This window comes from Lepisosteus oculatus, chromosome 26, assembly GCF_040954835.1.
Source record: "Lepisosteus oculatus isolate fLepOcu1 chromosome 26, fLepOcu1.hap2, whole genome shotgun sequence".
Lineage (NCBI taxonomy): Eukaryota > Metazoa > Chordata > Actinopteri > Semionotiformes > Lepisosteidae > Lepisosteus > Lepisosteus oculatus.
The window spans coordinates 3439279-3464283 of NC_090721.1; the positions used below are offsets into that span (position 1 = coordinate 3439279).

General features: G+C 41.1%; 1 protein-coding gene across 12 annotated transcripts in view; it reads left to right on the forward strand.

Annotated features, from left to right (window-relative positions):
* Nucleotides 1–8000: 8000 nt before the first annotated feature.
* LOC102688540 (RIMS-binding protein 2) overlaps nucleotides 8001–25005 on the forward strand; it is a 95771-nt gene continuing 78766 nt past the window's right edge. For 8 of the 12 annotated variants that reach the window (XM_069184576.1, XM_069184579.1, XM_069184581.1 and 5 more), the window contains exons 1-2: nucleotides 8001–8267; nucleotides 10299–11486. In XM_069184576.1, coding sequence (XP_069040677.1) covers nucleotides 10458–11486 — 1029 coding nt within the window. In that variant the 5' untranslated portion in view covers nucleotides 8001–8267; nucleotides 10299–10457. The remainder of the gene's footprint in view (nucleotides 8268–10298; nucleotides 11487–25005) is intronic. The other 4 variants (XM_015367724.2, XM_069184580.1, XM_069184587.1 and 1 more) reach the window with 2 other exon arrangements.

Here is a 25005-nt window from a genome sequence, read left to right on the forward strand (position 1 = left end):
AAAACCCGCCATGAGCAGTGAATTTCAGCAGCAACTTACTTAATAAACTTGCAGTTTGTCTTTGGTATGAAGGTCTGCTCATTCCAGTGAATGAGCAGTGATTTTCACAGACTGCGTAATGGTCAATTGATTGACAGCCTTCCAGCTCAGAGGAGGAGTGCGGTGATTACAAAATCCAGATGCGATATCTATTAGTTCCAGCCATCACTTACTGGAGCTAGTGTTTTGTTTTTTTTAATCTGTGTTGTGAATGGAACACAGTAACAAGTGACTCTGTCAGGCTTGTTGTTCAGTAGCACATGGTGGTATTGTAGAATAAGACAGGCTGGAAATGAAAGACACTGTTTAAAGATGCTGTTTTCCTGTATAAAACAGGACATTCACTTGCCACAAGAGACTGTTGTGATTGCAAAACCCAAGACCAGAACAACATGCCATTACAGACAGAAGGTGTGTGCTTCACAGCAGATTCGATGGCTTCTGCTGGCTGTGTTCTGGAGTTACAGTAGTCACAAGCCCTGTAATGCAATCTTTATAGAGTCACACACAATGAGAGCTGGAGGATTGCCTTGGAACTCTTTTGCTCTTTTAAGAACATCTCGGGTTGCTTTTAATACATGGGTTTACCATACAGCATGTGGCATCAGAAGTAAATATACTAAATGCCCGAAATGTCTTTGCTCTTCCTGGATAAATATAAGGCTGCCTGCAGTGTCTAGCCGATTAAGGGAGCGTGGGGATACAGTTCTGAGTGAAACCTACAGTGGAGAATTTGACATTTCCTAGGAGAGACAGCGGACATCAGAAAAAAAGCTCATGGCGAATGGTGTTAAATACAAGTGCTACTGAATGAGTACATCAGATGCACAGTTTGCACATGTACTTTACATGCGCAGGCTCTGCTTGATTTATATGCTTTAATAACTAAAGTTAAATCTATTTATTCTGCTCATCTGCGCGAGGGCCACCTGTGAGCTACAAAAATGATACAGATCCCTCTTCTGTTTGTGTCGTTGACGTCCCCATGACTTGTTCTGTTCCCAACAATAAAATTGTAACTCACGCTCTGCTTTTGTTCTTTAAACACAAGGAAGCTTAAATGAAACAAGGGCACAGGAAAGCAACTTTGTACAAGGGAACGTGGGGGGACACATTGTATCTATATGAAGTGCTCAATTAGGAGCTGAAACACTACCAGAAAGAGCCATCCTACTTGAGCGCCATGCTAACAAACCACTTGAAACCTTGCAGACAAATGGTTTAGTTATGAAGGATGAAAAATAATCTAGTCCCTAATGTTATGTTTTTCAATACTCCATTCATGCAGGATGTAGCGGGGATCCGCAAGGGAATAATGTTGTCTTTTGTGTGTGCTCAGCTTCCCCTCCCTCCTCTTTCTCTCCATGCTGAGAAATAGCTGAAAGATCTCAGCCCTACAAATACCCGCAAAAGTCAGAGATAACCAGAAGAATAACACTCTCTCAAAAGGCCAAGGAGGAATTTTTCTCCGGCTTTTCATTTCCTGGACCCGGTCCTCCAAATCTGTGAGGAAGTCAGAGTTTTCCTCTAGTTGTGAATTGAACTAAGATCACCTGTTAACAAGTGCCTTTCCTCCATCAACAAGAGAAAATGACCGTTCTCCTGAAATAAAACTGCATTAGGAGAGAAGCGGGATTTTTGCCAACTTACATTGTGTGAAGTTCCGCATCTACCTGTATATTTTGTTTGGTATCAGACCCAGAATATGCTGTGTGAAGTTTCTTGCACAAAAGTGTTATATGTCAAGTCCTGTCCGTGCCCTGCAATTATACATACAGTACAGCTTGGTTGACTTTATAAAATTGTAGACATACTGTTTATAACTACACAAATTGGTATATTTATTGCACTTTAACCTAGGTTATCATGGCACCTGGATCATATTTAGCCTTACAAACCCCTAACAGTTCAAGCCTCAACAATGATGTTGTTTGTTCCAAGCAGACACATGTCATTTCCAACAATATAAGTAGCAATAAATGTATATTTTGTTATTTTAACTCAATGTTTACTTCAATTGTCCTGCATGTGAAAACCGTTCAGAAACCACTATCTCTTCAATCTGAATTTATTGGATCATCAACTTTGCAAAAGATCGAAGCCACATACCTTATTTTTATGTATTCCACTAGAAAAGTCCCCCAGAAGTGTCAAGCAAAGCTTGCCTTTTTCTTGAGATTTCAAGTAACTCGCAGACGTTTTCCTCCCAAGGCTGTTCACTGATTCACAGGGACAAACGTAGGAACTTTGTGTGAAAAAAACAAGTTGGGGAAAAAAACTCGTCCGGCAACAGGAGAACTCAGATCTTTCATCTCTTTCACCTTCAGTGCATATAAGTACCAGGTTTCAGTGGCAATGATTACGTAAAAACCCCATTGTATGTTAATGTCCTTACACCCAATATCTCCTAGATGTGCTTAAAAGGAAAAAGCAAGCTGAAAGGCAACACATCACAATATCTGAGCATCTCCGGTTTCAGCCAGCTCTCAGAGAAGGTGCGGTCCTGACCATCTGAGGCTGTACAGTTACAGTACAAAGAGTTGCATAAGGGGGAACATTTTGCGAAGTGAAAGGCACAGCTGCCTGATTGAGGGGACCGGAGGAGAATCAGGGCGGTATAGATGCTTGTAATCGTAAGGGGATGTACAGTAGACACACATCACAAGGTCTCAAGACATAAGAGACAAATTAAAAGGAGTGGTCTTGAGCCAGGGACCGAAAACAAAACAACAGAAAACAATGGGCACAAACACATCCACATCTGATGGTTTAGCCTTTAGCATTTTTTTAAGGCTTTGGGCAGATAGATATGCAGGACGTTGTGGTTTATGATTCCAAGTCTGGTGTTTAGCAAGTGTAGTGGGGCCAGTTTTGCTGCTTGCGAGTTACTGCTCGCATCATTTTACAGATTTTGCTAAATTGTAGGTTCAGAAACTGAGGCCAGCGGCAAAGTTTCACTTGCAATTTATGGTGCGTTTAGAATAACAGAACCAAAAGGTCTGACAGCTTTAGTTTTAAAACAATACCACTTTGTAGCCCACTCTGTTTAATGGAGAGCAGAGTTTAGGTCCTCCTAGTACATCCATCCGTCAGGAGAAAGCTGATCATTCCTGAAAAGGGTTGTGGCAGTGCACCCAGGAGGCACAGAGTGCAAAGCCACACCTTGGGCATGAGGCCAGCCCACTACAGGGCACACAGGCATAGTAGCAATATAGAAACCAATCAGCCTATCCAACCAATCAATTTGATCTGCATGTCTTTGGAAGGTGGGAGAAAACTGCAGCACTAAGAAAAACTCACATGAACATAGGAGAACCATGCAAACTCCACAGAGATCCCATCTGGAATCAATCCAGAGCCCCAGAGATACGGGGCAACAGCACCCATCCACTATGCAGTGCTTCTCTTGAAGCACCATTAACCAGCTAACTATAAAAACACTGCAATTAAGAAATGAATACTTTTGTCTCATGATGCATTTACAGGGGGGGTATGGTGGCACAGAGGTTAGCATTGTTGCCTCACAGCGCTTGGGCCCTGGGTTCAGTTCCTGGGGTAGTATCTGCATGGAGTTTGTATGTTATCCCTGTGTTCACCTGGGTTTCCTCTCACATGCCCGTGATTCCACTGGCTTCTGGGGAAACTGGCCCTGGTGAGAGTGTGTGAAGGTGTCCTGTCCAGGGTGTACCCTGCCCTGTGCCTGTTGGTCACTGGGACAAGCTCTGGCTCCCCCATGACCCCCAGTTGGAAGAAGCAGTTAGAAAATGGACAGCTGTCTTATCCCAGCTTTTGAGTAGCAAACAACTTCCAAATATACCAATCAATCAACGTGTTAGTTCATAGTTCATATGGCTTTGATTATGTGAGCACATTCAGCTGGAATGAAACCCAGATGTGAGGTGCTGCAGAACCAGGTTCGTGAATCCCTATCCGTTCAATAATTAATTCTAACAACATCTGTGATAAGGACCCTGAAGAGACGAGCAAATTTCCAAAACAAATTGAGTTCTAAAAGAATAGAGTTAGTATCTTCTTATAGGACACAAGTGGAAACTATAAGGGAGTGTACTTAAAGGAGCACTTTTTTTATCCAAAAGGTTGTGGGAGTATGGAACAAGCTACCAAGTTGCTGATTTCCTGGTTTCTTTCAAAATTACACCTGGAAGAGATCCTTGGATCAATCAGCTTACACATTAACTACAAAATGGGCCAGTAACTGTTTGTTTATTCTTCTTATGCTCTTATTGTATGTTGCTAAATCTTTTCATGCACAGACCTATTTAACAGACATCCTTATCCACGTAAATGTTATTTGAAAATGATACAATTTGTACAATAATGTAAGGATATAAAAATGTCATAGTCATCTCTAAGTCATACAGTATTATTGCATTCTCAAACAAATCAGAAAGTAGACTACACCGAAGCTGACGGGGTTTCTAACACAGACTCAGACACAGGCAAATTTTTAACTGAGTTTCGCCGCGGTGAAAACTCAAACTTCCATTTGAAGAGGGGCTGCAGCTGATTGGATTTCAGAACTGAATGGGCCGTGCAAATGGCACTCAAAAGGTCACAGTGTTGAGGAGCGCTCAGAGATATTAAAGCCCAGGAATTAAAGAATTCTGGGCATCCAGCCCGCTTATCAACAACACGTTTATACGAGAAAGTAGGTTGCATAAAAAATGAACACAACAAAAGCACAGGGAAATAGAGCTTATTGTTTGCAGCAGGACAGCGGGAAAACTGATACAATGCCCTGAATACTACAGGAGAAAAGGCCTAGCAGGACTGCATCAGAAACCAGAATCTGAAATCTGCACATGACTGTCAGAAAGCACTTTATTTGTCACACCTCTGTCAGACTGTATGTGTATCTAGGTATAGATATGATTGTATATCGCAGTGTATGCTTCTGTGCACAGGGCTTGGTCATCTTAGGTACAATAAGACACTACAGATGGAAGCTATGAGCACCGACAATTCACTCAAAGCCTCCTTGCATGTTTCCTGTAGTTATAACTTTGGCTGTTATTAGTATGACTTAATTTGGGTAAGATGAATCCAAGCTTAACATTCAGTAATATTTAATTCACATTGGTTATAATGATCATACCAACTCAGGGTAAAATTTATATGAGCAGCCAATGTTTTGTAGCAGAAAATTCAACATTTACCAGTCATGTCTAATTAATTTATTCAAGTAGGTAGCTGCGTCACCATGCGTAGGCTGCAAAGGAACAGGTAAAAAGTTTATTCCATGCTGAAAAGAAAGGAAACACAATATTTTGGCTGTGGAGCCTTCATCTGGTGTGTTAATTTAAGCTAATTAATTTATTGACAGGTGATCCTCATTACTGTCCTCAGTTAATCTATACAGTACATCTATATATTTACATCTAGCTCAGTGACACATGTAAACTCTTTCTCTACCACCTACTGTATGTGCTTGATGACCAAGCTAAGACCCAGAGTGTTCCACTGCAGAGAGTATGTTGCTGGTATCTAAAGAAATACAGAAGTGTGTAAATAGAAAATACACTGCAGTACTGGACATTTCATTTACTGATCGTTAAACACAAGGGGCTTAATCACTGACTGCAGAAAGGAGATACTTTTTAAAATTGAATCTGACATCAAACCATTTACATTCAAAGCTTAATAAGCAATATATTAACATTTTCTGCCAAAGCTTTTCTGTTCTCTCAAAAGTAAAAGTTTAAAGAACATGTGATTTTAAAGAAAATGTCAGATTTAATAACTTCTTGGCAGCCAATTATATCGAACAGCACCTGTTTTACTTTCACCAAGAGTACAAGCTGCAATGGAAAGAATATTCTTTGGAGTCCAGCTGAGCCTTTGTCAGATCGCAGAATATACAGTAAGAGGAATGTTGAAGAGACTCTGAGTCAGGTATCATAGCAAAACCAGTAACAGATACATCTACAGTACCTCACATCAGAAATCAAGATCTTAGCCCCAAACTATTTGGCCAAGATATCCTTTTAAGAGTATATATACTCTACAAATTACGGAATATCTAATACTAAATAAAGGTATTCGTATTGTCATATCTGGGAACTTTTAAAATTACAGGATCATTCAAGACCAGCTATTCAGTTTACTGTACATGAGAGTCTGGCAAAGCACACAGGAAAAAATAGCCATAGAGGAACTGATAATTTCCGTATGATCATGTTTTCAACAAATAGGACTGTCAATCCAGTAATTTCATTGTTACTCTCCAGTAATTGTACATCCTGAGGCAAGATCTGATAATGCTTCTTTTTACGGTCATCACTAAATTTCTTATTTTGCTGGATGTTCCATTTTGGATCTATGTGTCTGTTCTCCTGTTGGATTGTAATTCAGTGATACCACAGAGGACTGAAGGCTAAGGACTGTCGCCTCCCTCCCTCACACACACACACAGTCATTGTCACTTATCCTGTGCCAAAGCAACAAGAATGGAGAGTTTCATCTTCAAGCCTCGCTATAGGCAGGCATTTATCTGGCTGAGACGACAGTCCTCTCGTTTGTCATAACTGGCTGATTTTGCTAAGGAGGACACCTAAACTAACTGAAATTAGTTACAGGTCACAAATAGAGTTCATCAGTGTTTACTGCTTCTTAAACCTGAGGTATTTTTTAACCCTACAAGATCACAGTTTCCTTTTCCCCTCTGCCAGTAAGCTAACACAGTAGCTTGTTTTTATCCCGTGTGGGTCGCACATTTTTCCTGACTTCATCACGTGTGTAAATTGGATTGAAACGCCCTCTGCTGGAGTTTAGAGACCAAGAAGAAGAAACGAGATGTTCCAGCAGTGGCTCTAACAACAAGCAGCTTTGTAGACATGTTTTTCAAGACAGAACTACATATTTTACAGCAAATGCAATAAGAACGATGTTCCCGAAGCCTCTGGACTGTATCGACCACGATTCGTCCTCAGCTATGTGATTTACAAATAAGTAGACAATATAGGAAAAACAAACAAACAAACAAACAATCAAACAAACATGATAATGGGCATTCTTTTGCGTTTTGCTTTTTCCAATCGTTAGCGAAATAATAGCACTGCGGTGAAAGCATTCGAGGAGGATATGACAGGGCAAAAACCCAGTTAGAGATTCGAAAAGATAGTTTTTTCTCATCCACACCTGCGACGACACCCGATATTATAGTGTTAGAAAACCTAGTGGAACTGTGTTGGTAGTTGGGAATCAAAACAGCAGTTAGGATAATGTTTTGTTGATAGTGGTCGATAATCACTGGCACACAGAATTACCCTGAAATGTCTAAGTGAACCCCATTTAATTTAATTTCTAATGGCACTGTCTAGTGTATTGCTACAGGGCAATGAAGTGCCTGAAAGAGGAGGTCTCACAAACACTGACTCCATTGCTCTGGAAGTCCGAAACTGAGATGAGACGATTGTGTTAAACGGTCATGCATAGCTTAAAACTGTACAGTATGTATACCGGCCTTTATAATTGAATAATTAAAAGTATGAAGTATTTTCCTTCATCTTCTTCTTCTTCTTATTATTATTATTATTATTATTATAATGAAATGTGTGTTTTCGTTTTTCAAGAAGTGGCAAAACCGTGTTTCTAATTCTAGCTGTCTTTTTGATCACACACGGGTTGTTGATTTTGTGTTGTGTGACCAATAGCAATGATTTCTTGTAATTGCAAACGTTTTTTTTCCCCCTAATTGTTGCTTTGGCAACGCTGGGAGCTCTTCTGAATGTGCAATTGTAAGGCCTGCGCTTTGGAAGAGAACGCACGGTCACCGTGACGTGCTGTACTTGCACGTTTCTCGGATCGATGTGGGTGGTTTGGTATCTTGGTGCGCCTTGGAATAAATATTCCTGTAGCTTGTGGAAAAAGGAGGAATTGCACCAAGTGACCGGAGCCCCCTCTGAGCTACTGCCGCTAGTAGTCGCTAGGTTTGCAGCTCATGGTCTCCACATCCTGATGACGGGGCGGTGAGAAGCGAGGGCTGGTTGTTTGTAGCGGTTTAGTGTAGCGGCTACTTAGTTTCTCTCTGTCCGGATATACAATGTAATTGTTGATCGATTCCGCGAGTACACAAATACCATCACCTGTACCCAGCACTGCCTGTGCGTTTCAGGCTTTGACGAGCAAACTCTTCCGTTTCGTGTTGAGCTATCGTTTTTAAAGTAGCGCACAGAATTGTTACAGTTTCCCCCAGAGTATTGTAGAAGGTAAGTTTGTATGCGTTTTTTTTCCTCTCTCTCTTTCTTCTGTGTTCAACTTTAGAACAGTGAACTACATTCTATCACCGAATCCCAAATTACGGCGTATGCGACACACCGGGTGCATATATTCCAAATGTAGACCTTTGTTTCGCTGTGTTTTAAAAACCCTTTTCCCCCCCATAATAACGTCATCAAACACACTTCAAATTTGGCAGAATTTATTTTACAACATTATTAGACTCCCGAGTTATTTTCGGGCACGCCAAAAATGATCTGAAAGTTAAACCGAGGACGACAATCCACAGCTGGTGACATGTTGATTTTTTTTGACAACTTGTATTATTATTAAATGACCCTCTACTTTCAGCAAAGAAAACTGCTGGTATGAATTGCCACTTGTAAAAAGTGCCAGATCTTCTAAGATTCTGTGTAAAAGTATATTCCAGTTCTGTTAATTGTTTTTCGCGCATAAGAGGTATCTAACTGTTGCTTATTCAATTAACGTAATTGCAAATTTGTGACATGCATAGCAACCGCTACAGCCTAGAGTATTGTGTCTGCATAGCAACTGCACTGGACTGGCGGTTTTCATGCAGGAGGGGAGTCGCTTCTGATAGTTGAACAGTAACCTGGCTTTTTCCTAGCGGTAAAATACGCCCAAATTAAACTGAGACAAGTGCTCCAGTTCTCGTCGCTTGCTGCTTGATGATATTGAAATTTAAATCAAGAGAATTAGAAAGTCGGCGGCCTGCAAGCAGCACAGATATAAATATCCACCTATTTTAATTGTTCGGTGCGGTCCAGATTTCGACTGCTCGGGAACTACACCTTACCAGTATTTTGCAATATACCGTATCTACTTTTGTACCATAAAGATGGCTTCATACAGGAGAACACACTTATCTGTAGTAACACTGTAAAAGTCCGAGCGAGCTGTGTTTGCTTTCCGAGGCAATTGTGAAGAGAAGACAATAGGTCTTGGACAAGCAGGATTGGTAATCAAACCTGTAGCCACTTTCTCAGTGTAAAGAGCGTGGTACCATCATTTGTAATTAAATGAAGTCATCACTAAATGTACAGGTATGATATAATTTACCAAGCAGTAAAATGCCTACTTCTGAAACAGTGAAATTGTTCTAGCCTTTGCCTACAATATTTCTATGACTAATAGATGAATTCTGGCATATGACCAATAGCATCATGCCCTGGAACCCAAATTACCTAGTTGATTGATTGTGATTTAAAGAATCAACTCAATTTCAGGACAGTTTCAGTAAGACCATACATGCACTGCTAAAACTGTGGGTTCTGCTCATTCGCGTTTGCATTCTTCTGTAGGAAAATGTTCAATAAAGCCAGCATTTTTCTTGTTTCTAAAGAGTGACCGAGTCCCATGAGTGTAATATGAGCTGTGTAAAGTCAATTGCTTTATTGATCTGTTACTGCTAATGTGAAAGTTAAGGTTTGGAATACCCCTGCCCTTTTGACAGACAGTAAATAACGTGTGACCAAGATGCTTTATATGGAATCATTGCTGTTCTTTTTATTTACAAATGTGTTTTCTAAAGGATTATAATGCAATTGGCCTCAAACTATGACAGGAGTTGGTCAGGACTGATTTCTTTCCTTCATGGAGCACAAGAGCTGAAATTCATTCATTTAGTTCTAGTTACAGGGTGAATTGGCTGGATGTAGTTTATGATGAATTTAAAGTTTTTTTTTTGTGACTGTACTATCCAAAATTGTTATCCCCTTTTTATAGATGATACTTAAAGGAAAGATATATAAGATATAACTGACCCAAATTTCATCCAAGGTCTGATAGAGGCATAAAGACCTTTCTATTTCTATATTTCAGTCTTACTGCAAAAGTTTAGGGCTTAAAACCTAATTTTGTAAATTGAGAATTGATATGTAGCACCCATCCCAAAACCCGATTGAGATTGCCTAGCCAGAATTGCCAGTTTGAGATCACATCTTTTAACTTTGTTTCTGATTTTTATCTATACCTGCTAACTCCCCCATTTGCCTTTTCAGTCTCCCTTTGATGAATGCATGCAGCTTGCAATCCCCCCTTCCCAAAATCTCCTGCATGAGCCCTCGTTGGCTGTCCGACAGTTTTGCATGCTGTCCCCTGAACTGAGCTGACCTCCCCCTCTGTCCCTGCTTTGCTGTAAGAAAGCTGCGATCAACGCAATGGGCAAGGACGGGAGTAACGGTCTTCTTCTCTCGTCGAAGAAAGGCACCTGCTGGCTCCGCGGGGAGCGTGGGCAGGAGATCGAGAAGCTAAAGGCCGCCCTCGAAGTGGAAAGGGGCAAGAGCAGGCAGGCACACAGGAGGTTCGCCTCCGAGCTCCAGCGCCTGAGGGCCAAAGCAGAGAAGGAGCACCGGAGAGTCGTGGAGGAGCTGACCTCTAGGCATGATCAGCAGAAAGAGCTGGAGCTGCAGAAGCTGAAGGAAGCCCTGGCCAAGGAGAGGGAGGTGGAGATCCGGCAGCTTCTGCGCAGCAAAGACGAGGAGCTGCGGAAGATCGGAGTCTACCTGGAAAAGGAGCGGGAGACGGCCGTCAAGCACGCCCGGGATCTGCAACGCCAGCTGGCAGAAGAACTGATCGGCAAGTGCAGCTCCTGCAGGCTGGCGAGCAAAAGAGCCCCCAGTGAGCCCGCCTGCCTGAGCAACAGGGACACCTACCACAAGCTAGAGCAGCTTCTTCAGAAACTGCGATGGGAGACGGACGGAGAGCAGGCCGCCCTCATCCGACGTCTCCGAGTGGAGCTGGATTTGGAGAAGAACCTCTTCCTCAGGCACTTGCTTGAGGTCCACAGTTGGGTGGCTGAGGAGGACAAGACCAGCAGACAGTGGTCCCTTGGCTGGCTTCAGGGACACGCGAGGCCTGCCGAGGAGTCGATGCATAATTATCGTTCCCGTTCGCTGCCCAGAAGGGCGAGGAGCAAGGATTTCTCTCCTGGGGCTGACAAGATGGCGAGACGGGAGTCCAGGAGCCTTCCTCAAAGGATGGAGCTTGATAAAAATGTTTGCTGTTCCACTCCTGTCACAGGAAGCTCTCCAAACAGCCTGTCTAATTCCCAGTCCTCAGCATCCGTATGTTCACGGATATCATTTGGGGAAAAGCAGATGTCTCTCCAGCACCAATCCTCCACAGAGTCTGCTGTTTTTGAGAGGTCACCCCTATCTCAAGGTGCCCTTCCCAATATGGACACTCTGGTAAGTGGCTTCCCTACCTTGTCTGTGGTCTAGATTTGGGTATTTTTTTAATGCTCCTAGCCTATGTCATCCTGAGTCTTTGGTTGAGGCAGCAGTGTGGAGTAGTGATCAGGAGGCTGAATGACTGGTATGTTGTGGGGTCAGATCTCATATGGGACGCTGCTATTAATATATTAATTTGTTTAATTACAATTGCCACAGAGCAACATTCAGAGTACTACAGGGACAGTGATAAGTAGACATGTGGTTCCATATTCAATGAGAATTTCTGATATTGCTAGCTGTTTATAGGATGTAAAATTAAAGGGTACTTTTGGCTCTATAGGTGATATTTTGGAAGATGTCTATATTATTTCTGTTATTCAGAAAGCTTAATTTAACACTTTTTCACTTTACTAAAGGCTTTAATTCTTTCAACATTGCCATCAAGTTTACTAGATTAGAGCGCTAGCAGTCTTGGATCTGTGGTGTCTTTACATATGTAAAATGTTTGTTTTGTGTAGCACCCAGATCTCAATATGATAGTTTAGTAAATATTCTGTGGCATCATGGGAGCTTCAAGCTGTTTTTAACAGCTGAGGTGAATGCAGAGGATTAGAATGCAGTTCTTGCAGTTCTCTCTTTGCAATTGGTTGCAATGATGTTTAATTTGTGAGGTCCACCTGTTGTGTCTTGACATTTGGCGATCTTTGCTGACCCTTTCTCTTTATTGCATTGACCCAGAAACGCAAGGTTAGTGACTGAATGCTCATTCATGGTACCATATACAAATTTTCCAGTTCACTTTGTCAGTCCTTGAAGTTTCTTACTGCAAGAGAGCTCAGAGCAGGTTTTTAATTATTTTTTTGGCACAGCACAGTGATGTAGTGGTTAGCACAGCTTCATTCCCCAAAATGAAGGGATTTGTAAGAGACGTTTGCTGCAAATGGGGAGTTGAAAGAGCTGTTCTGCAGAACTAGAGATGGGTTCTGTACACAAGCAAGCCAGCAGTCTATTTTCTGTTTCTGTGCCATCACATTCAGCTGACATTATGAATAAGTGCATCTCTTACATGCATAAGCTCACCCACTGAGACTCATCAGAGTGTTTTGACATGAATGTCTGGGTCAATCCCATTGAGCTGAAGAGTTAGGAGAGTGGTCAGGTTATTTTTTGCCTGTATGGAAGGTAAAATAAAAAATGACAATCTATTCACAACATGGACCTTTTGTTATAGAAAGGGGAAAAGGCTTCCCAGGTATTAAAGCTCTTGGAAAGAATAGTACGAAATAGTTCTGTAGACGTTCTGTAGAAGAGAGAATTATTACATGGAGATTCGCCTGGGAAAGTGGCTTTATAGAGAATTGTTTTGTATCGCGTCTGTGATTTTCAATTTTGGTGGTACTTCGTGTCTTCAGTCACTCAACAATTTAAACCATTTATATAAAAATTGAACTATTTCCCCCTAAGCTATAAAATATGTATAAACCTTTGTGTCTAGAACACTACAAATGAGCATGTTTGAAATAAAACATGCCCCAGTGGGGAACCCCTCACACAAACAACACTAAATTATTTTCTAGATAAGACCAAGTCTTTGTTGCGTATGGTTCTTTTAAATTGTGTTTAATGGAAAAAAGAATTTTGTTGGGAGCTGTGAGAGGCAGCATTGAATTGAACAAACCTATTTGTGCAATAACCTGTTTTTTTTTCCTTTTTTGCTCTGTCCTGTACTGTGCACATGTGCACACAGGGCCGTCTCAAAGCCCTGCGTGTTGCCTCTGTGGGCTCTTGGTGCCGCATGGTTTTGTCTATTATCATTTTAATGAAGAGCCAACGAGGGATTGTAATGTGATCACAGACGTGTTAAATAGCTTCATTTCTGAGCTGTGTGCTGCGCAGCAGCTGGGTAGGACGAAAGGGAGGGTGTATCCCAGGGGGATTTGCGTGTGGATACTTGCAAGCTAGAAATCTAGGATTGTTCTTTTGGTCATAATACCCTGTGGCCATCATGGCCTATTATACTGTATACTGGGGGAGCGAACAGCTTGTAGTGTGAAACACATGATTATGAACACATGCAGCAGTAAAGCACAGTGTGCTGACGGGGCGACTTGGTCTTATGTAGTGTGCCATCTTAATGTGCAGTGTAATAAATTCCGGTTTAGATCTCTGTAAATGGCTAACTGCTTCGAGGTGCCTGCGATGCAGATTTCTTTTTAAGACATCATTACGTCTTTACCAGCAATAAAGGCTTCTGCATGGCGATCTGTTCTTGTTCATTATTTTTCCTTTTAGATATGAAGGAGATGGTCTGTGTGAGGAAATTGTATCATCGCATTTTGTGTTTCACTCTTGTGTAACGCCTCAAAAAATGTGTTTTTGAAAAATTGCAGCAGAATGCACTTTATTTTCTTCATCTTTATCTGTGAACATGTTTATTAAGTGGCTCTTAATTGTCACGATTTAGGTTTGGTTGATTAAATAATGTGACACCTCCTTTTATGTGGCAATGAGAAATTCATGTGTTATTGCAACTTTGTTTGCTAGACAGACTATCTGTCAGACACCACTAGTAATGTAGACATTGCCTGTGAAGGCCAAATACAGCTGTTTAGCCTTTATTTAGAAACTGTGGGCTCAGACAGAATCCCTTCACAGCTGAGCTTCTGAACATATGTTTGCCCTTCGACTGATTATGAGCCCATTTTTCCTCTTCAGCTGTTACGTTGGGAAGAAATCGTTCCAAAAATGCACAATTTAGAAATGAGTGCAGCTGCAGTCTTCTTGGTTTTTGGCTTATTTCTCATTTGACTCCTCAACTTTACTGCTGGGGGGACGGGGGTGTTTTGGACCCATCAGCTGTGCTTAAAGTGATGAAACAACAAATCTCATTTTTACAGACATCTTCCACCATAGCACAGCACCCACCTGGAGGAATGAATAGATTTATTCTAGTTTTAATATTTCATTTGTGTCCCAAAGAAAATAAAGACCTCAGCAGTTTAGTTTGCCATTAATAACTGTCTGTAAATAGTCTAGTAGCATGTTATTAATGATGTTAGAAGTAATTTACATATCCCTAGTGCTAAGAATTGATAATGTAAGATATTTATAACATTATAGTTTAGGCTATAGGGAGGATTAGGTTTTTGTTACCAACATTTTACAGCAGGGCTTAGGTGTCATTGTCAATCTATTAATACTTTATAAATAAACTTGATTTAAAAGTATAAATGTCATTTGCGGCCCTAAAAGCATTACTGATTAAGGGATAAAACAAACTGCAGCTGTAATTGTGCCCTTAAGTATTAATTCCGTGTTAAAGGTGAGGGCGATTGTAGAGGCACCCTCATGTGCAAGCTGCGTCGCCCTGACTCCTGTGCTCATGATTGCAAAGAGGTGGAAGCTGTTGGTTTTAAAGCCAATTTCTGTGAAAACATGCTGTGTCTGCAGATCTCCTGCCAGATTCCAGGCCCACATCCCTCAGGGAACTCTTGTAATTTTAGCAGGTTGGGGTGGGAGAGAAGCGGGGCACTAGAGGAAACGCGCTCGAGTGAGTCGGGCTGTGGAACCTAGAGATTGATTTTGGGAAGTTCATTAAACCGGCTGCCTCCCTAATGAAGGTGTGGGGGCCGACAGCCTCTGTGTGGGACACTCAGTATTTCGTCTTGTTTGCCAAGATCCCGTTATTTCAGTTATGCAGCAGAGCTTTAATGATCTAGTTCACCTCTGGAACATGCTGCCGTTTGTCGGCTGCAATACCAAAAGGAATTTTGGATCAATGCACAAATGCTGATTTTTACAATTCTGGTCATTTTTGGTAATACTGGTAAGCTGTTGTTTTCCATCTAGCTATTGAATGTTAGGCAGATTTAACACATGTAATCCACTATTCCACTGTAAGGTTCGTCATGTATTTGAATACAATGGTATTAAAGACATTATATGATGGATGCAAGGAGCCTGAGGTTAGTCCTGCAAATGTTCTTATGTTAAAATCTTGCCAGATTTCTTTTTGACAAAGTTATGCTCTTTGGAACGTAACAGCTACTGTAGTTGTGCCTCACACTTGGTGAAGTACAGTGTGTCCAAAGGTTTATAATAGTGCTCAAGCTATTACACGCTGAACATAAAACAAAATATTCTTTGTAGCATGAAATGATACAACTAGAGTGGAGAATTAACAACAGATTTAATTAATTTGTGGTGAATGAGGCAGAGCCAGTCAGTTCCTGCTTTTTTGCTCTGTGATTTCGTCTGGCTTCCAAGGCATGGTTTGTCTTCAGGATCTCTTCTGCCTCTTATTGGAAAAGGGGAACCCATCCTCCCCCACAAAAAAACTGTTCTGGCATGACAGGGACCAGGAGCTTCTGCTCTCCCTGAAAGAATTTAATTCCCCCAAAAGGGAGGTGTACTATCACTCCCCTGTTGTGTACATGACAGAAACTCAAGATGAAGAGGTTGCCTTACGCTGGTCTTACACTGTGATATGGAAAGATACAGAATAACTAGAGCACACAGGTGGAGCTCTAGTGCTCTGGTTATTTCTAAAGACTTCCCAACATGATGCTATGCATGTCTCTAGCATCATGATATTTATTCCCTTGATTGGCATAACCTTCTGTTCTGACTTTGTAAGTAATTAGAGTTAAAGACTGGCTGGTGCATTATTGCCTATTCATCACATTAAATATTTACTCGAAAAGGTTTCTTCAACCCAAGCGAGGGCTTGCACGGAATAGGACTTGACAGCCTCTGATTTCTTGCTGGTGCTTATACCTGGGTCAGGAGTAAGTGGAAGAACTCATCTTGTTCTCCAGCTGGAGGTTATAAACCCAGTGCTTACTGACAGGTTTACATTGAGCTGCAGCAAAAGGCGACCAACTGAGCACTGCATTTGCGTTTTAAGATCGGAAGAGGTCATCGAGTGACAATTTAATCCAGGCCCTTTGCTGGCATTGCGCAGCTCTTAATGATGCCCTGAGCTGTAAAAGCAATGTAAGATGGGGCAATTAGGTTTTGTAGTGCTCACAACCGCATTTGCTCCGGGGTGTGGGCTTGCTCTTGCTCAGTGTCGTGGAAGGTAATCGTTGGCCGCCGTCCTCTGCTGCTCCTGCCACACACAGACCCGTTCAGTTGCGCTGTCGCTTTCCCTGGCCGTTGGTATTCCGGTCACAGTGGCAGCGACGGCAAGGAAGGGCTGCCCGGGGATTCCCAGCGGAGCTGTTGGTCGCAGCCTGCAGCGGGGGATGGGAGGAGGGGGATTACTGACTGAAGAGTGTCTGCCAGTTCCCTGTCCCTTTACCCTTAATCCCAGCAAGCTGTTCACCCCCACGCCCCCTGCTGGCACGCCTGTGGGCTCCCTGAGATTATCAAGGTGAACAAGGACAGCAGAGAGCCCGCTTTTACTATTGCAGTCAGGTGTGGGTCCATATAAGCACAGTTATTTAAGCCTGTTATTAATAATTCTTAGGAAATGATGGTCTCCCTCACCTGTCTCCATCTACCCATGCCTTTATGAATACTGCAAAACCCTCTCTGGCTCATTATATTGAGTTTTTCACTATTCACTGGGCAAAATGTTTCTTGAAACTCTAATCCTTAGCTCTGAATTCTCATCAAAAGCTAGCTGAAGGAATAAAACGGGAGGATTGTGCCCACTTTCTGTGTATTCTTTCATCTAACATGATTGCAAGACCAGTTAACATGCAACTCGTTAACAGGACATTATGTCATACAATTAGACCTCCTCCTGGGTTTAAAATGAAAAATTTAAAATAAGCAAAGATCGGGATATCCTCTTGGAATGCATTCGAGTAGCGAGTGTCAGCTTCAGGGAGAATGTCAAATGCAGCCAGCGTTAGCAAAGAGAAGGATGCCTAGCAAATGACACAGCAATTCTAGCCTATGAATAGCCATGTGTTTGTTTGATATAAATAGGTTATTGTGAGTTAGAGACCCTGACTTTGTTTGTGAAAAGAGCAGAAAAGAATCTTCCATCTTTGTTTCAGTATAGAAATCAATGCTTTCATTTATTATGTTCACTGGATATTCTATGTATGGGATTTAGTCTCTTCGTTGTGTATCGGTTCTAAAAGTATATTATCTCAGTCATTTACAATGTAAGTTGGGATGTTAATGTTCCCTCCTTATCTGTTTTTGGAATATTTATTTTATTTTCAGTTGATTTACTGTATGTCTTATGTTGCTGAACCAAGGTCTCCTGTTTGCTGCAGTTCTTGCCATGCTTCAGATTAGGGTGCATTAGGAGCTGATGTTTTAGCCAGATCTGAAGAATATATTTCCCATGTTTATTATTTGGCATATCTGGGTCACTGTGTCTTTCTTCTTAAAAAAACATTTCACAGAGCGCCTTTTAATTATTTATCAGAGACTCTGCTGCAACTGAGCAGAGGCCCACAAAAATACGCACTATTTGATGTCTTTCTGCTGAGATAACTTAAAGTGACTGCTAAGCAATGCATGTAACTGAAAAACAAACAAATAATGTGGATTGAACAGGTAAAAAATAATCGTAGCCCAGTACCAGTAAAATATTTTGCACCTTAGACGTCATTTTAAAGAGGGCCTGTTGACGGAGAATCCTCAGCATGGTTTTTAATAAAATCAAGACCTTTGTGGGCATGTTTCTGAGATGAGCGACCAAGAAAGATGACTTTCTTATTGCATCATTTATTCTTTTATTAGTTTTATTTTTATTTTAAAGTGTAACTTTTATTAATATAGTTTATACTCCAAATGTAATGTAGAAACTATATATTTACTATATAGAGAGATTTAACTAAAGTAATATTTAATTTAGGCTTTATTATTAGCTTACTGTTTGATTTAATGGATGAAATCTGCCCAAAATGAGGCAGATTCAGGCCACTGAAATCTGGGTTTGAATCTGACAGACGTGTTTAACAAGACCCTGAAGGAACGGGGGATACAGCTTTGACCTGCGATCATATCCAAACGTATTTATTTCTGCTTTCTTGGGGAGAGAGGATGTTGGCAGGAGAAATTTTATTGACTTTTTTTTTTAAATCACCTCAAAGGAGGAAAAAGCATCGTTATTAGGGTAATTTAACCTTGAGGAAGTTGAAAATTCTCCTTCTGCTTTCTTCCCTTGTGGATTCCACAAAACCTACTTAATAAATTCAGTCATTACATTTTGGCATGAAGACAAACATCCCTTTAACCGTCTAGAATTCATTTAGGCTGCTGGCCGCCTCGCTGTGTTAATAATGAGAGTGAGTTCAGATGTAATAGGTCATTGCACACTTGCTTATTGCTAGGAGTCCTCTAAAATAGGCCCCAGTAATAAGCAAGGATTTGCGCACAGCAAGGTGAATCATCTCGCACCCACTGTGGCTGAGGGTTAGCTTGAGCTGTTCTTGAGGAAAAGATCTTGGCTTTGCTGAAGTCAAGCAGCCATTGCTATCGTTACAGCTGTGCTGATTGCTGCAATAGCACGTCATATTTGACGTGAAGTAGAAAACATTTCCAATAACTCGTGAACAGGTAGCTGAACACTTCTGAAAGGTTAGTGAAGCGTGCCAGGAATGGCTCCACTTTTGAAGTGCACAGCTGTTTCATGTCTTTCGCTATCACTTTGCTCACAGTGTGTCACCTTGTCATAGATAAGTGAAAGGTTCACTCATCCTTAGCGAGCATCACTGTCTGCTCCAGCCTTCCAAGTCCACCCATTTGTATAGCAGAAATCTACTGACACAACAAAAGGGATCAGTGTTCAAACTCTTTAGCAACTATGACTAGTCCCCCACACCCTTTTCTCTGGGCTGCTCATTTGAAATGAAAGGCAGCGACTCAGACGAAACTTAAAACGCTTGTCAGGATGCAGGGGCAGATCAGGCAGAGAAGCATTGCTGCCTGTCGAGGAGTGAACAGCAGGCGATATGGAGGGTAGAGAAATATGTCAAAACATCAAAACATCTGAAGACGCGTCTGAGATCCGAGACGTTTTTTAAAGATGGAAGTATGAAAAACGGTGCTTCCAGGTATTAGCCATGGTCTCTCGTTTTTGAACATTTCAGAATATTTGAATATTATCTGAATCTCCTGTGAGTCTCGCTGCCATGGTTTTCTGTCGTCGTGAAAGTTTTTTAAATTATTTCCTGCTTTAAGTATGATAATTACTTTTCCATCCAGCATGATTACAAGAGGTGTAAGATAACATTCTGAAAAAGTCCTCAATCACTGGACCCAATTCTGTTGATACTGTTATAAGCTGTTCTGTAGATCCATACTGTACACTCTTTTTTCATGTTTGACAGCATTGTACAGTTTTGCCAGAAAACTACTTTCCTGTTGAACCCGATTTATTTACCCCTTGCCTTTTTAACTTTTTTTTTGTAAAACAAAAAGTAACACTAGATGCTGAAGAATTCAGATTCCTCTGCCGGCTGCGGGATACGAGCTGGCATCCTTCCAGCCACAGGCGCAGATCCTGAGCCACAGAGCCACATGCCCCACCCTGACCATTGTATTCGTAATGAAATAAAATCCCAAACTTGTGACAATATTCAATTGACGCAACTTCTTAACTTCCTTCCTCTCTAGTAAGGCTTCGGTTATGTACTGCAGGTGGGAAGGAATGTAATCCAGCAGGACCAGGGCTGGGATCCCCTGCTGTACAGCCTTACTCAGATTGCTGTGTTCAGTGTAGGAGCCATTGCAAATGAGGACTGCAGCTACTAGAGATAGGAGTACAATTGTATGTTCTCATTAACAAAGTATTTAATTATCTCTTATTAGGTTAGGTCATCCTAAAGGCTGTCCGGTTTTCCTTTCCCACGACACCATTATTAATAACTGTAATTGATGTGAGTTTCCAGGCAGATGGTGGCTCCTTGTTATGCAAGAGGAAAGGAGACCAAAAATCATAGACTTCCCTCATTAATATGGGTACTCAAGATAATTATGGATTCCAATTAGGATTTACTGAAATCAATTGGAAAGGAGTGCCTGTAAGTTTAAAATGTGAAGATCTAACAGCACTGTTGCATAATGAGGTGCCCAGATCTCTGCTCATTTTTGGCATGGTTTATATTCCATTGTGTTGTTATCTAAAATAGTAGTCTCATGGAAACGATTTGATTATGTCGCACAGCATAATTCATCCTGAAGAGCACATCTGTGATTAGTTGGTATTTTTCTAAATTTAGATATCTGGTAGTGCAAAGCAGGTTTGCAAGCTGACAAAGTCTTCGCGCTGGTGGAAGAGACAGTTGCTGTAAAAGGGAATCCTTGTTCTTATGGAAATTACAGAACCAAGAAATAATGTTCTACTTTAATCCACAAAAATCTTTAATTACTATAAAAACCATATTATGCTCATAAAATATAAAATGTGGCTCATTTTGTTTGCATTTCTGACAGCTTTGAGCAAAGTTTCATCCTGTTATTATCCTATTAACACAGCTCTGAATACCAGGTTTTGAACAGGGGGGTCAGTCTGAGGCAGCCTGCAACACGCTTTTCCCTTTCTGGCTGTCAATATCACATTAAAAATAACTGTGCTTTTTAGTACATCTACTCCAGATGTATTTTTAATATGTAAATGGGCACTGTGGTGAGTAGCATGATTTTATAGACCATAAATCCATCCTGGAAAGTAAAAATAAGAAGAGTAAAGTTTCAGATGCGGAAATGTTTTTAGGTGTGTGGGGGGAATTCAGGCACCTACTGTAGATTACACAAGAAACATTATTTTTCTCCTTTCCTTTGTTACTTTCCAGCTTGGGATTGAACAGTGTGTGTTCCTTGCTTGCACTCTAACGCAGCATCTTCCTCTAAGTTTTTTAAACAATTTAGTAGCCAAGAATAAACCGATAATTTCATGTTTGTGACTTGGGTCTGCATGCCAGGCTGAAGCCATTACTCATATTTATCTCCAGCACACAGAGGGAAGGGAGTCGCAGGGTGGCTGTGCTTGGCAGTCTTCATGAGTAACTGTTCGGGTTAATGAGCATTAATTGGTTTGCTTTGCAAATAACAGTTGAAGCAGAAAACAGTGAATCACAAATGCATAACCCACTAAGAAATGTATCTGCAACCTTCATTTGCTTTTTCCAGAGTCAGCTGAGATGTTGGATCAGTGTACCATTTGTATTTTCCCCCCAAATCAGTTGAATGCATTATATTTGAGGAAATACAGCTGTCTCTGGTTAAATATAGCAAAATGTGGGTTACGGCCTAGTGGTTTCTTTTGGAGTACTGTGTTCACGTCACATTGTTCACAAACGTCATTCCTGATGGTCAAAACAAAGTCTGTGTCTGACTTAGGCTGGCTAAGTGTCCCACAATTCACTGTGGTAGCTATGGAAACCATAGAGGTAGTCTGAGGGAATAATAATGAAAGCAAAGATGGTCCATTGCTAATGGTTCTCTCACTTATTTTAAACTCTAAAGAAGTGCACAGAGATAGTGTGTTGTTGAAGTGCTGGAAAGCCAGAGTATGGAGTGAAAACAGTGTCATGCTGCATATTTTGTCAATTTGGACGCTCTCCAGTGCACAGAAATATTGTCTATAATGCACGTACTGTAGACTGTCCAGAATATGATGATGTGTTTGGGTGTCGGGAAGACAAGCGTACTAGCACTGAACTGAACCTAATTTTTATTTAATTAAAAACAAATCACAAGAGTTTTGGGTTTAAAAATGTTACAAAGAATGCAGTTGTGTTGTATTTCTCAATGCATGCACGTGATTGTCATTTAAAAGCTGACAAAAACTTTGGTTGTTTGGTGAGGACAATGCTGCCTCAATGATCTCTTCTCACACTGTCAGGCTTTTCGTGTCTGTCCGATGCTGGTACTGTTAACCCTCTAATGCAACTAATGTCCCAGTTTGCCGAAGTATGGTACAGTAAGTCACCAGTCATGGTCTCAGAAGCCATGAAGTAATTTTTCACTTCTCAACAACTGAACTATAGTGTAGTGGGGTTGCTAGTGCAGAATGCCTGCTGATGCACGCACAAATGAAATTTACTATTGTACATTTTCAGGAGTCTTCGTTTTAATTAGCTGCCTCCATGATTATAATCCATTCAAAGACATGCTTCATATAAACAAGCCTGACATTTTAGCCAGGGGCACAGCACTCATCAAATATAAATGGAGATGCCTTGTCTGCATTTTATTACAAATTCAATCAATTAATAGTGATTATTACAAGCTGCATTTCAATTTGAAAGGTAATTGCAAACCAACTCGCTAATTGCTGCAATTTGGCCTGTGTCCAACACGGAGCAAAGCATTTGGATACGGTTTGAGGTTCTGGTATGATGCCTTATAAACCGATAATACAAATACAAAGATATTTTAGGAACAAGTAATAGTTTTATTCCATGCTGAAAAAAAAGAAGAAAAAACAAAAAGAAAACCTTCTTTTTTTTTTCAGTGTGAAATAAACCTATTACTTGTTCCTTTGCAGTCAACGCATGCTGACGCAGCTCCCCACCTGAACTACAAAGATATTTTAGCTCCCTTAGTGTGGCTTAACCCAGATGTTGCAAGGTCAGGCCAAGGTCATGACACTAGCTGGCTATGACTGGTAGCATCCATCTGATACTGGCCCAGCGCAGCCAGTCGTACATTTTAGATTAGTCAGCCAGTGTGCATTTGGCTCCCAGCAATACTGTAGCCTCTGTAACTACCCAGGCACCAGTAGGCTGTTCATGATGTTGGAACGACGCATGCTTCTTCTTCTCCAGTCAGCCTTCAATTCTTCAATTTCCTGTGTATTGTTGCTGAGTTTGCAGCACATCCAAATGCGAGACACCTGGTCGTGGGCTGGCCAGGGGAAGCTCTCTGCCCTTAGTCATCCCAAACTTTCCAAATCCCTCATTGCATGGGAATGCAATAAAAAATGTAATAACCAGATATTTGCTATTTTAATTATTTGATGTTTCCAGTTGTCTTTTTCTTCTATATCCCAGTATACAAAATCACTTGAAGTTGTCTGTTTTTTTCTGCTCTTTCGTATATGATTTGATAGCCAGCATTGCTAGTTGAAGGATAATGACTCAATTCAGAGTAGTAGGTGGAAACGTCTGTTGTTTTTAGTGGGATATGCTTCCTTTGTAGTACAATATCTGAAAGAACTCAGGTTTTTTCCTGCAATTCTGAGAAATCCATTTAAAGTCATTTTGAAGATAATCGGCAAAATAAATTGCTTGTCTGGCTTGTCTGTTCTAGATTTGTGCTGTAAAATGGTGTTCAGACCTAATAACTGCGATCTGAGTTCTATTGTTAGGAAATGTATCTTTTGATTATGGTTTTGACTGATGCTGTTCTGGTAGTCTGAAGAATTTCAGAGTATGGCCTTTTTCAGAACACATTGTGTCTTTTAGTCACACTGCCAATAAGCAAGGTGTAATTACAGATAAATACATGTCACACCTTTAATTCCAGATTGTGGTAGTTTGACAAATAAATTATTTGTTATGGCCCTTTGGTTAGGCATGATTAATAAGTGGGGGTGGGGGGAGAAATATTTTCTGCAAAGCTAAAATGAAAAAGCAGGGGATTGAATCTTTCACAAAGCCAAATTTAGAGCTTTTCTTTCCTTACAATTTAGAATAGCCTTTTTTATTAGCCGTCCATCCATTTTAATAGACACATTATCCAAATCAGGGTTGCAGGGGAGATGGAAACTAACCCGAAAAGCCGTAGGTTCAAGCAGGATACACTCGGATGAGACGCCTGCCCATCACAGGGCAGACACAGATGTGCACACACTAACAGAGCCCAAGTCCCAGAAGCCAGTTTGCTTTGCCTACCAACTTACCTTTGGACTGTGGGAGGAAACTGGAATACCTGGAAGAAACCTACATGAACATAGGGGGTGGCATACTAAATTAATGCAGATAGCACCCCGGGAGTGGAAATCAAGGCCCCAGCACTGTGGGACGCCAATGTTAAGCGCTGTGCCACCATGCTGCCCTTTTTATTATATACCCACTTACTGTGGCATGGACAGGCATAGCTATGGTTCTATATGTGGAGAATAATGAAATACCTACAAGTTCTTCTGCAGTGCACTCCTGCCCAGAGCCCATTCATGTTTTGACATACTTCAAGATCCACATTGCCTTCTAAGAGAGGGAGAGTTAATGCTGAATGGAGAAGAGGCATGTCTTTTGCTCACTCTACCTCATTAGAAAGCCCCTGGTCCTTAGTTAGGATGAGTGCTTTTACCTCAGTTTGATTCTGGCAAACTTGTTCATGCAGATGTGTTGACCTTAAAAGATGCATAACTAATGTGCGATAACTATAAATGTAAAAGGTTACCTACAGGGTATGGCACCTTTCATGTGGAGCTCAGCAAGATTAAAATGTGATGGGGAGAACAGGCCTCGAAGTGCCCAGTTTTTGGGCTCCAACTCACAACCGGTTTCCTGAGCTCCATTAAGCCGTCTCATCTGTTGTTGTTTTTTTTTTCTGTTCACTTTTGTTGTCTCCTATTCCAAAATCAAAACATCCACTACACAATACACAGGCACCGTCT